The 11,134-nt window shown below is 51.0% G+C and overlaps 1 protein-coding gene across 1 annotated transcript in view; it reads right to left on the bottom strand.

Moving 5' to 3' along the window:
* Positions 1-756: 756 nt before the first annotated feature.
* SH3BP5 (SH3 domain binding protein 5) overlaps positions 757-11,134 on the bottom strand; it is a 29,374-nt gene continuing 18,996 nt past the window's right edge. Inside the window, exons 6-9 of the mRNA XM_078881714.1 lie at positions 10,194-10,236; positions 8,786-9,008; positions 7,778-8,107; positions 757-5,640 (exon numbers count right to left, since the gene is read on the bottom strand). Coding sequence (XP_078737840.1) covers positions 5,009-5,640; positions 7,778-8,107; positions 8,786-9,008; positions 10,194-10,236 — 1,228 coding nt within the window. The 3' untranslated portion in view covers positions 757-5,008. The remainder of the gene's footprint in view (positions 5,641-7,777; positions 8,108-8,785; positions 9,009-10,193; positions 10,237-11,134) is intronic.

Raw genomic sequence — 11,134 nt, 5'->3', positions numbered from 1 at the left:
TCATGCCCATCTAACCACGCTACGGCAGAACTAGGCACAGTTCGCTATCCCGGTCCGGACCACAATCTGGGTCCCGGACCGAGTGGCTAGAGGATTCTTCTCCCCGACGTGGATCTTCGAACACCAACACTTGAAGAACCCCGAGCTCCTCACGGAGCTCTCGTTATATGCTCCCGGGATGGGGCTGGCTCGCCCTTAGCCCCGCCCACCTTCCAGGCTCCTCGGGCCCCTTCTCGAATGTTCCCGAGAGCTCTCCGGGACCACGTGACCGCACCTCACCCCCGTCCACCGGTGGCCCCCCTCCAGTATCGTCCGGTCACGTGACAACAGGTCAGCCAGAGTATCATGCCCCAGGATAACCCTGGCTGGCTGAAGTTCGCTCTCGCTCCCTCACAGGGAGCCGGCACCGCACACTACTCGCGTTTTTTTGGGTTAGATCGCGTAAATATATATGGCTTTGCACCCGCCACCACCCGACACAGGCAATACGTAAGGTTTGTCATGTTAACAAAATATTCCACTTACTAGTTCAGCACTAACTGGTGTGTTGGAGAGTAAATCTACAACATTTACAATTCAAGTACATGTAAACGAATTGCCATGTTTTGTTAAAGTCACAAACATGAAACGGTCGTGTGGGGTGGTGGGCCTAATGACAAATTAATTTTTATGCGATCTAACCCAAAAAAAACTTTATTATAGATGCCGATTAGTCCTCTTGTTCTGCTGCCTACTGCTGCCCAGCCAGGGTGAGGCACCTCGATGCCCACGGTGAAGGGAGTCTTGCAACATCTGTGTGTGCGGTGATCCACCAACCCCCCGCGACTAGCTGCGCAGTGCTGGGTTACAGGGCAGCCAAGTACAGCAGCGGTAGCCACCGCCACTGCCACCCGGCTTTACAATCACCGCCTGGAAACAATGAAAAAATAATGATAGAAAAACCCAATGGGATTCTAGAGATGGTACAAGTTTATTGAAACTTCTTCCACCGTCATGCTGGGATTGCGATGTCCACCACACGCGATGGGCGATGCGTGCGGATAACGCACGGATAACACGCGGACAACGCGTGGACTACTTGCGGCTGCCGCAGAGGCGCATGTGCTGAGAACCGTCGGTCACCGCAGCCGTTTAAAAAAAACCTGCGCGACACCAATCCGCCGCTTTAAAAAAACCCACTCCACGTTTTGTAAAATAAAAAAAACACACCGCTGGTTCACATCTATAAAACAAACACTGATAGGTGTGCGTGCTTGGGTGGACCGCTCTCAAAGACAACTCAAGGGTGACGGTCACCAACGCTAAACCATTGCCGCTGGGTAATCGCAAAACAGTTTTTTTCTTTTATAGTCACGACAGAAAATACCTCCAGATTTGCGTGCAACGATTGTACCAAGACAGGGCAAAAGGGACCCGACTTGCGCTCGGATTTCAGTTCAAAGGCTCGTCGATAACGCTCCCAATATACGTTACTGACCCGTCGCGATAGTCTATACCATGTATACATTACCACACGACAAGCGCGGAATGTAAAATGCCATTGCCATAGCGAAGATAACCTGTCACGTTCACACCTGCCGCTGGCTCGGAGCAACCTTGAACGACTCTCCGAACACAAGGCGTCTCGGAAAATGCTCGGCAATAAAATTATGCAAGGCCAAGACACCGATATGTAATACTGTCATTTTAACCAGATTTAAAACCGCCGTTCGAGATGCTTTATTGCTAAAATAATTCCTGTTCATCATTCGTCAATGCTACAAGCATTAGTTATTCACATGCACTGCGTCATCCTCAGTCACCTTGTGCAACTTGACACGATGGCATTATCGTAGTCAATGGCAATTTTTTGTCCACCGCTGAACGCTCCGTATTACTTTAAGGAAAATAGAACAAAAACCGCGTGTTCGGTTAAAGTCCAAATACTACATGCCGAACCACAGCCATAAACACAGAACAAATACCGACATTAATTCTGGTTAGTGCACGAATACTCAACCATAATAGCCCATCACTTTGCACCCCTGCCAAAGCCAGCTAGCCTGAGCAATGTTGAGTCAGTTTAGCTGCCAGGACAAAGCCTCATAAAGTCTGATGAGTTGCAAAGGGCTACAAACAACTTCAATTCAGACGATCACATCACTCGCACATGCAACGTTCGCCGAAGCCAAATAAGTTCCCGTAGAGACGTGCCACTCTTTAACAGAGAGACATTTCACCGTGACAAATATTCACGGCAAAAACGCGGCAGCACGTTGGGTGGTCATGAATCAATGAACATCCAAGTACAGAGCGGTGTGGACTTCTCTGAGAAGCAGCACATTGTGCCTCATCGTCCCATACGCACTTGTTATGGGGCAACGATTCCGTCGCAGCACTTCCACCGTTTATACCCCACACTCATATACTGTCACTACATTTCTACGCAAATGGATAAATTACCGTAAAAACATGCACGATTTCTGAAGCCGAGCCAAGATAGGCCTGGTTATCAAAATCTTGATATTGATCCGAAGGGGTGCCACGGTGGCGAGATGTTAACTACCTCACTTCCTATACAGGTCGTGGGTTTGATTCCAACCCTGACGCCTGTTGTATATATGGAATTTGCGTGTCTCTCTCCCTGTGGCTGTTTAGAGTATTTGGTGGCTATACATTTCCACGTGATAATCCACTTGCTTCAGCTGTCATTTGTGATGGCCAGGTCACTTCTGAAAAAGAGCTACATAGCTCAGTGGGCCTTACCTGCTAAAAAGAAATATAGACTGTAATAATCTGATAAGCTACAAAGCTCTTTGTCTCAAATGTCCAGTACTCGGATGGGTGACCACCAGTGCTTGCCATGTGTTCAGATGTGCTCGGCTGCAAAGGTGTTGGCCAGAGGGTGATTTGATCACGTTCCATCACCTCTCGCATGTGAGGGTTTTATCCGGGCTCACCGTCTCCATCCCGCGTGCCACTCATCATGGTGACGGAATCGGGCCAAACATCCCAACTCAGGACAACCCTGAAATAGTCTCGTCACTCTTTTGAGATTTTCCTGGGTAAATCATTGGCATTAGCAAATAAAGCTACCTATGACCTTAAAATAAAACATCTATTCAAAAGTTACTTTCAACACTTGGATGGTGCTGTTACTGCATGCACACGGCACCAAAAATTACATTTGGTGGCCTTATATTTCCCAGACCACATTGGGATCACTTACATGGTGATGTAAGTGTGGTTCTTGTAGCATGAGAATGTGAAATATGTTGCTACGAATAGAACTGGGCCCGTGACCTCAATCCACGGGATTTGTATCTATATTTTTTGCATTTCCCCAAATTGTTGTCCAGTAATGAGACTAACAATGGATTTGTAAATCTCGCAGGACAGTGCGACCATTTCTTTAGAACTGCCTTTTGTGTTTATCACAGTTGGCTACGTACGGTGGTGCGAAAGAAGTTCAACATACATAGCTACAACCATTCTTGTTAGAGATCGGCCCACGGAAGTGGACACCACAGAACTACCTCCAAGATCTCTTCTTCAAGTGGCACTGGTCCACACACAGGAGAGGGCATTTCCCACTCACTCTGCCATATGAGTATGAGGATGAACCCACGACAGTCAACCCAATGGCTTTCATTCTCAAGAGCTGGAAATTAGGGAAATTGTGCCCGGAACCAAATTTAATATGGGCTTTTTTGTGGCGACTGGTCCGAGACCATCAACTACACTACACTTGAGATGTTGGTTTAATCACAAGCGCTTGCCTGGATTTCAAGCCAGGATCTCAGCGGTGCCAGCTTAGCGATTCTCTGACCTCTGAGCCACCCGGCCACCTCTTTGTGACGTTACTCTCCGTTCGGGGGGGGGGGGGGGGGGATGCGTTCCTGAAAGGCGCGACGACGAATATCGAAACGATGTCAATGGAAGCGATTTTCAAGGGTAGTACGAGTGGGTCGTGGTGGAGGCGAAGGCTGAGAGGCAACAAATAACGAGAAAGGATGTGGCGACGATGCTGTCAGCGACGTTAAGAGCATGTGGAGGTTGAGGCGACACTAATCCGGTAACGGTGTTAATAATAACGCGACGACACATTTGCAAAACAACGTCAAGGGGGAGAGACATACATCGGGGTATCGCTGCATCCTATTTCTTTTCATAGAACTGAAAACATCTCGGCGTCTTTGCCTCTAATGCATTGAGTATATTCAATGCATTGTCCTACCGCCATCCAGTAGGTCATATAAAAGACGCTGCAATGCAGGAACTAGGCGATGGGGTTTAAGAAAAAAAAAATTCCATTCTAGAATTGCAAACGGTTCATTTGATCGTGAGGGGCAAATCATCGCAGCCAAGTTTGTGCAGTGAAGCCACCAATCAAAGAATTCGAAATTGCAGTTGTTTATAAACTCCTGTGTATGTGTGTATGTTGAACGTCTTTCGCACCATATGTAGCCAACCGTGCTAATCAGAGGTGCGGGACGATCGTGTGCTTTTCTAAAAAGTAATGAGAAGTGCCATAACGAAAAATATATTTTTCTTGTTAGTGTCTGGATCGCATCGACTACAAAAGTTTTGGTTTCAAAAGCCATCTAATTAAAACTACGCACGAACAAATGGCCACAATTTTTGCTTCAAAGTCATTAATACACCACTGATGACGACGATGATGGCATAATTGATAGCGCGAACGTCTTTGAACGCAATTGAAGAGCACTGTGCATGAACTCCACATTATCGCGAGATAACGATGCAAACTATTAAGAGAAAGTGGCAACAAAGGAACATCCCCATCGGCATGAAGTCGGCAAACAACATAGTTCTCGTTTCTAAAACGCAACAGCGAATCGCTGCGTTCACACCTCACTCGACGAGTCGCTGGTCGGGACAATTAAAAAAGTGTCACGACGTCAACCCCCCCCGACCCTCCTCGAAACCTACGGCTCCGTACAAATGGACGTTTTTGCTTCCTTGTCGAGCGGCCATCAGGGGCCAACACGCGCCGCGTGGGGTTTGTTTAGAGTGCCACGTCCCTCACGCTCGCTGCCAGGGCGCCTGCTGTCGAGCCCGTGCCAGCCACACCTTCCCCGCCACGGTCTCCAATATCGCCCTGCAGGTCCACCTCCTCGTCCTCCTCCACCTCCTCGACCTCCACCTTCTCGACCTCCACCCCCTCGTCCTCCACCTCCTCATCCTCCCGCTCAAGCCTGACTCCACCGACGCTCAAATCCTCCGCTCTGACTGCCCACGCAGCCGCCGGCTCTTCCTCGGGAGACGCTTCGTGCATGGCTGCGCCGCCATCGGTACCGGGGACGCTCCGCCCTTCGCCCTCTGCCCCCTGCCCATCGCCACTCTCCTTCGCCGTGGCCTCTCCGCTGTCTGCGCCGTCCTCCTCTTCCTCCTCCTGCTCTCTCCTCTCCGCTGCTCGCATCTCTCGCTCTCTCTCCCCACCCCCGACACCGCCGGCGGCGATGGCGGTGTGCGTCCCCGATGCCCCGCTTGCCGCTGCGTCGCTGCCATCCTCCTCCTCCTCCTCTCCTCTGGGCGTCACGTTGTCAACGCAGAACCCCTCCCTTCCCGTCTCCGCCGCTCGACTTTTCTCTGCGGGTTCGGCCTCTGCCTCGCTCGGTGGGAGGGACGAATCCGCACCTGACCAAAAAGGATATCGGCATTGTCATCGTCATCAGTGTCATCGCCGTCATCATCATCACCAACATCATCATTGTCATCACCAACATAATTTTCATAATTATCGGCATCATCATAATCATCCATGCTTAACCTTGTCTTTTTCCAGTTTTACATAAGCGTTGAACAATGTTGGAATTTATTACGGGACAATTCGTTTCATTTGGCCGTAGCAAGGTACACACACGGTGAATGCCAACATAAAACATAGGCAATGCCGTAAATCCACCTGTACAAAGACAAAGATCCCCCGTACAGCCTCTAACAGGCTGTTTAGGGCAAGTGATGTGAGAGAGCACCTAAGGCTGGCACGGCACACGAGGGGATGGGTGGCCAGCACCCTTTCCTAGCCGCCTCCTGACCAGCGATGTTTACACACAGTACCAGGTATTCATCTGAGGCTAAGTCGACCTAGGAAAGCCCAGGACCGCTTCAGATCATCGTCACTTGTGTTGACCGTGAGCGGGAATCGAACTTGGGTCGTCGGGTTTGTAACGCAGCGCGCTAACCACTACACTACCACTCCCCACAGCACCCCCACACAACAACAACCGCCATTCCACACTAAGTGGCGGTGACGTCACCAGGACGCTTGTGCCAGGCTATGTGCACGGTAAGGCCACGTGAAGTGTCGAACGCTCGCTGGCAGGAGGTCACGGGGCAGATCCAGGTGCCACGGGCCGACTGCTGAAATGAGTGGCTGATGCACCACCTGTGCCCCCTACTGTGCCAACTTGCTGTGCCTTAGCCACCCGGCACTCCGCTCGTTGTTGTGAGCGTCGCTCCTCCGCCCTCCGTTGTTGTTGGAGGGCAACTGCCTCCAACTGCCCAGTAGCGTCCTTCACGATCCTCCTCCACAGAGGCTGATCTTGACACTGCTGGTACCAGTCATCGGCAAGTCCACTCAGCTCCACATTCTCCTGTACCACATCACTCCATCTCTTCTATAGCCCGTGCCGCGCCTATTTAGCCCCCTCGATCCAGCCAAACAAAAGCTGTTTAGGCATTCGGTGGCTGGGCATGCAGGCTACATGACCCAGCCAACGCAGCCTTGCCTGCCGTAGGAGCTCAACGATGGAACTTGTCCGGATCTTTCAAGGATTTGTGAGCTCCTCAAACAATCTAGCATGGTTAAACCCAGGATGGATCACAGGCAGGCCAGCCTAAATGTTTCTAACCGGCGAAGATGTCCCATTAGGGGGGTCCACGTTTCGCAAGCGTAGAGAAGGGAGGGAATGACCGTCGCCGAGAAGACCTGAAGCTTCGAGCGACAGACCAGGTAGCTTCCACACAGCGTTACGCAACCGATGAAAAGATAATGCCGCTCGAATGATTCGGAGTGAGACCTCTGCTGTTAAACCGGAGCCGGTCATGAGCACACTTCCCAGGTATGGGAAACTTTCCACTCTCTCCACAACTGCCATATCACCAATTGGGAGTTGTGGGAGTAGAGTGTCTGATGGTACAAAATACCCAGGCAGGTGCTTAGTTTTGGTGGGGCAAATGAGAAGGCCCACCTCTTAGTGGCAAGCTCCAGGTTCAGCAGCAGCGCCTCCAACTCTGAGTGAGCAGCAATTACCAGATCATCGGCATACATAATATGGTTAAGCAATAGGGAGCCATCCCTGGACGCACCCGGGCATCAATCAGCCTCCCATTGTATCTGTACCAGATGGAAATTCCTCCAGTACAGCTTTTGAAGACTTCACTAACTACGTGGTCGAAATATATGTTAAATAATGTGGGAGCCAGAGGACATCCCTGTCGCACCCCAAGGTGAATAGGGAATGGCTCCGACTCCCAGCCACGTCGTTTTACCCGGGCCCGCTCACCATCATGAAGGTCCTTAATTATCGTGAGCAGAGGGTCAGAGACTCCGAAAGCACGATGGTAATTGGTGTGGCGCTGCATGTTACTTTTTTAATGGAGTTAAAGAGCGATTTGTGATCGCGGGCCATTGTGGCAGACTCCATCTCCTCATCAACCCGCTACCACTACCCATCCTTGCAGCGCTTCACGACTCTCTGAACCCCCCCACACACACTCTCCCACACACACATTCACCCACACACACACATTCACGAACTCGCACTCGCACCTGTTAAGGGCGGCAGGCCTTCGCACTCGGGGGATGACGCTCCGCTGCAGTCACTGCGAGGACCCAGCCGCTCGTCCTGCACGGGGCTGAAGAAGCCGCTGTCAGGGTCAGCGCCCGACCCGGAGCTGGACCTGGATCCAGAGCCAGAGCTGGACCCGGACATGGAGCCGGAGCCGGGTTGGGAAGCTGAGAGCTGCAGGGCGGGCGGGCGCGTGGGCAGAGGAGCGGGCGGCGCAGCACCACCGGCGAATGGGCTGCACGACTCCAAATAGTTGTCGTCCTTGGATGCCATGAGGCTGCAGGCGTCCGACTCGCACGTGTCCGACGCCACTGCGGTCGGCAGGCAGGCAGGCAGCGGCGGCAGTGCAGAACGCAACAGCAGTCAGCCAATCAGTCAACTAACTGGTTAACAAAACAATGACTGACTCAATTAATCAGCTGACTAATGAACCAATCGGCGTATTGCGCTAACTGGTGTGGCGTGGTTTCCCGCCTCCGCCCCCTCCCTGCCACCGCAGAGTGCTGATTTCGTCAAGGAGCATAAACCATCATCACACGAACTCCAGTCATTCTCGCAGCAGCGTCGGCTTTTGGCTAATCATCGAACAAAGACGGTCATTGCGTCGCATGCTTCGCTTTCGGATACGCTTCTGTGGCCATCTGGAACATTCTTTTTTGCGATATTAGGAAGGCACTGGAAGCTGTGCACGTTTAAATTATGATCTAGATTAAAAACTCATTTCTTTAGAACTGCTTTTTGTGTTTAGTCTATTTCCTTCCCCCGCACTTACAGTTAGCGCGGTTGGCTACGTACGGTGCAAAATAAGTTCAACATATATATATACCACACTTACGATTAGCACGGTTGGTTACGTATGGTGTGAAAAAAGTTCAACATACATACACCGCACCTCCGGTTATCACGGTTGGCTACGTACGGTGTGAAAGGAGTTCAACATACATCAGGGGGAAAAGTAAAACTAAATCGACGAGCGGGCAAGCGTTTACCGGAGAAGCTGTCGCCGTCCATGGAGAAGAACCCCAGCTCCATGCTGAAGGCGCCGGTGGTCTCTGCGCCGACCCCGCGACCCCGGGGCTCCTCAACGGCGCTCGCCTTGCGCCGTGCGTGGATCTCGTCAGAGATTCGCTCGAGGCTGTCGAGCGCCGCACGGTACTGCCCCTTGGTGGCGGCCACGGCCTCCTGCAGGCCCTCCACACGCTGCTTCTGGTGCTGCCGTGACCACGCCAACCACCCCCCCGGCGTTAATGATAGCCGGGGTTAAACCCCCTTTGTCGCGTTCTGGTGACGTAGCGCGTGACGTGCCGCATACGTCCCCGTTTCTTTTTCTTTCGGTTCCGTTGCGATGACTTACACATGCCACACGCCCTCCCGCATGGCCTTGTAGGAGCCTCGGTAACGATACAGTTATTTTATTTAAGTTTTTCTTCTGGTTACGTTCCGATGACTATGCCGTGTGGCAGGGCGCGTGGCGAAGTTTGGCGCCAGCCATCGTAAAGTGGCGGCGGTCGTGTCGTTATGGTTCTCTGCGGCATGTGTACACTGTATTTAAAAACGACGACACTACTACGCCTCTCCAAATAAAGTTAACGCTGAACTGCTTGCGCCTTCCGAGATTCGGCAGTGAATGGGACACACACACCCTGCAACTTGCAGATGTCTCAGAATGGGAAAGGGATTAAACACCCGTAGAGATCGTGCAGAAATGTCTACGCTGATTACGGCAGGAAACGGTCTCTCCAAAGGACAACCGGCGGGAAATCCACGTCGTGCCTGGCCACAGCGTGATCGTACCCCACTGGCGCTGGATCGTGAAGCCGGTTCTGATGAGACTCGACGAAGTATAAACCTCAAACGTTAAAACAGAACCATTATTTTCCTGCAACAGCGTGAAATTGACGCAATGTGCATACAGCGCGTCGTGCCATCTCACGTGTGCCGCAGCGTAAAGTTGCACGTGTGCGACTCTGCTCATTGCAACTTGTAATGGGTTGTTGCACAAGCAACTTGTGCAATGTACAACCGATATCGTGCAACTGGGGTAAAGAGGCTGGGGCAACAATAATAATAATTTTACCAGGTGTAAGGCTCATGGAGCTATGTAGCTCTTTGTGAGAAGCGACCTGGCTGTTCCAAATGATAGCTCAACGAATTGGCTTATCATCACGTGCAAATTTATAGCAGCAAAATACTCTAAATGCGTGATGTTGATTTTAAATGTGGAGGAAAAAGCCGGAGGGACTCGGAGAAAACTCCACGCGACCACGGTGAGAGAGACACGCAAACTCCAAATATACAGCAGCAAGCATCGTCAGGATAGGCATCGAACCCACGACTGCCTGCATACCAGGCGAGGTAGTCAACATCTCCTGGCCACCGTGACAATGTGACACCTACCTCCAGTTCGAGGTAGTACTTGGCCTTCAGCTCGTAGTACGGTCTGCACAATGAGACACACAAAGCGAGGGACATTACAAATGGCAACTGGGTCGGGTCCCAACATTCATATCACTCCTGGAGGATTTCTCTATGGCCGGAAGGACATGTCATGCCATTCGATAACATCGATTCTTAAACTCAAAATCAATTTGTGCGTGCGATCGTTCATTTTGTTTCAACTCGTTTGTTTAATGGGTTTGCATCGTCCCTGCAGCCACTAAAGGTGCTACCATTCACCACCAAATGTATGTATGTTGAATTTCTGTTGCAACATACGTAGCCCACCATGCTAATCAGAGGTGTGAAATAGATTCTTAGTGACATAACAGAAACCAACGAAATTTTTGCATCTGTGAATCTGCCTCAAAGTTGGGAGTCAAGCTGTAATTGATTTAAAGATATATTTTGTATTTTTCTACAATTTTATCCGGATTGTGCATTACGGTCGAGGAACTGCAGTCTGTGGAAGTGGTTACCACAGAGCTACCACTGGGAGCCTTTTAAGTGATGCCTCGATCCATCCAGGAGGGGGCAGCACTTTGCCAATTGTCCTGAAGCCGATTACTTTTCATCACGTGACCATCAAAGCAAGTATTTTTCTAATTGAGCTGAGAAACAATTTTAAGCAGACAGTTTTTTGGTACAATGCGGGCTGAGACCATCCACTTATTGCCCTTGAGAACTCAGTTTAATCACCAGGAGGCTGCTTGGATTCGGCCCCAAGATCTCAGCGGCGCCAGCTCAGCGCTGCGACCTCCGTGCCACCCGGCTCCCTTGGCTGTGAAGCTGGAATTTAAATCCGGTGGCTATGAGATGTTAACTACCTCGCCTGGTATACAGGTCGTGGGTTCGATGCTGACCTTGACACCTGTTGTATATTTGGAGTTTGCACCTTCTAC

This window comes from Lampetra fluviatilis, chromosome 62 (genome assembly GCF_964198595.1).
Source record: "Lampetra fluviatilis chromosome 62, kcLamFluv1.1, whole genome shotgun sequence".
Lineage (NCBI taxonomy): Eukaryota > Metazoa > Chordata > Hyperoartia > Petromyzontiformes > Petromyzontidae > Lampetra > Lampetra fluviatilis.
Note: the sequence above shows the minus strand (reverse complement) of the source record. Positions and strands in the feature narration are given on the sequence as shown.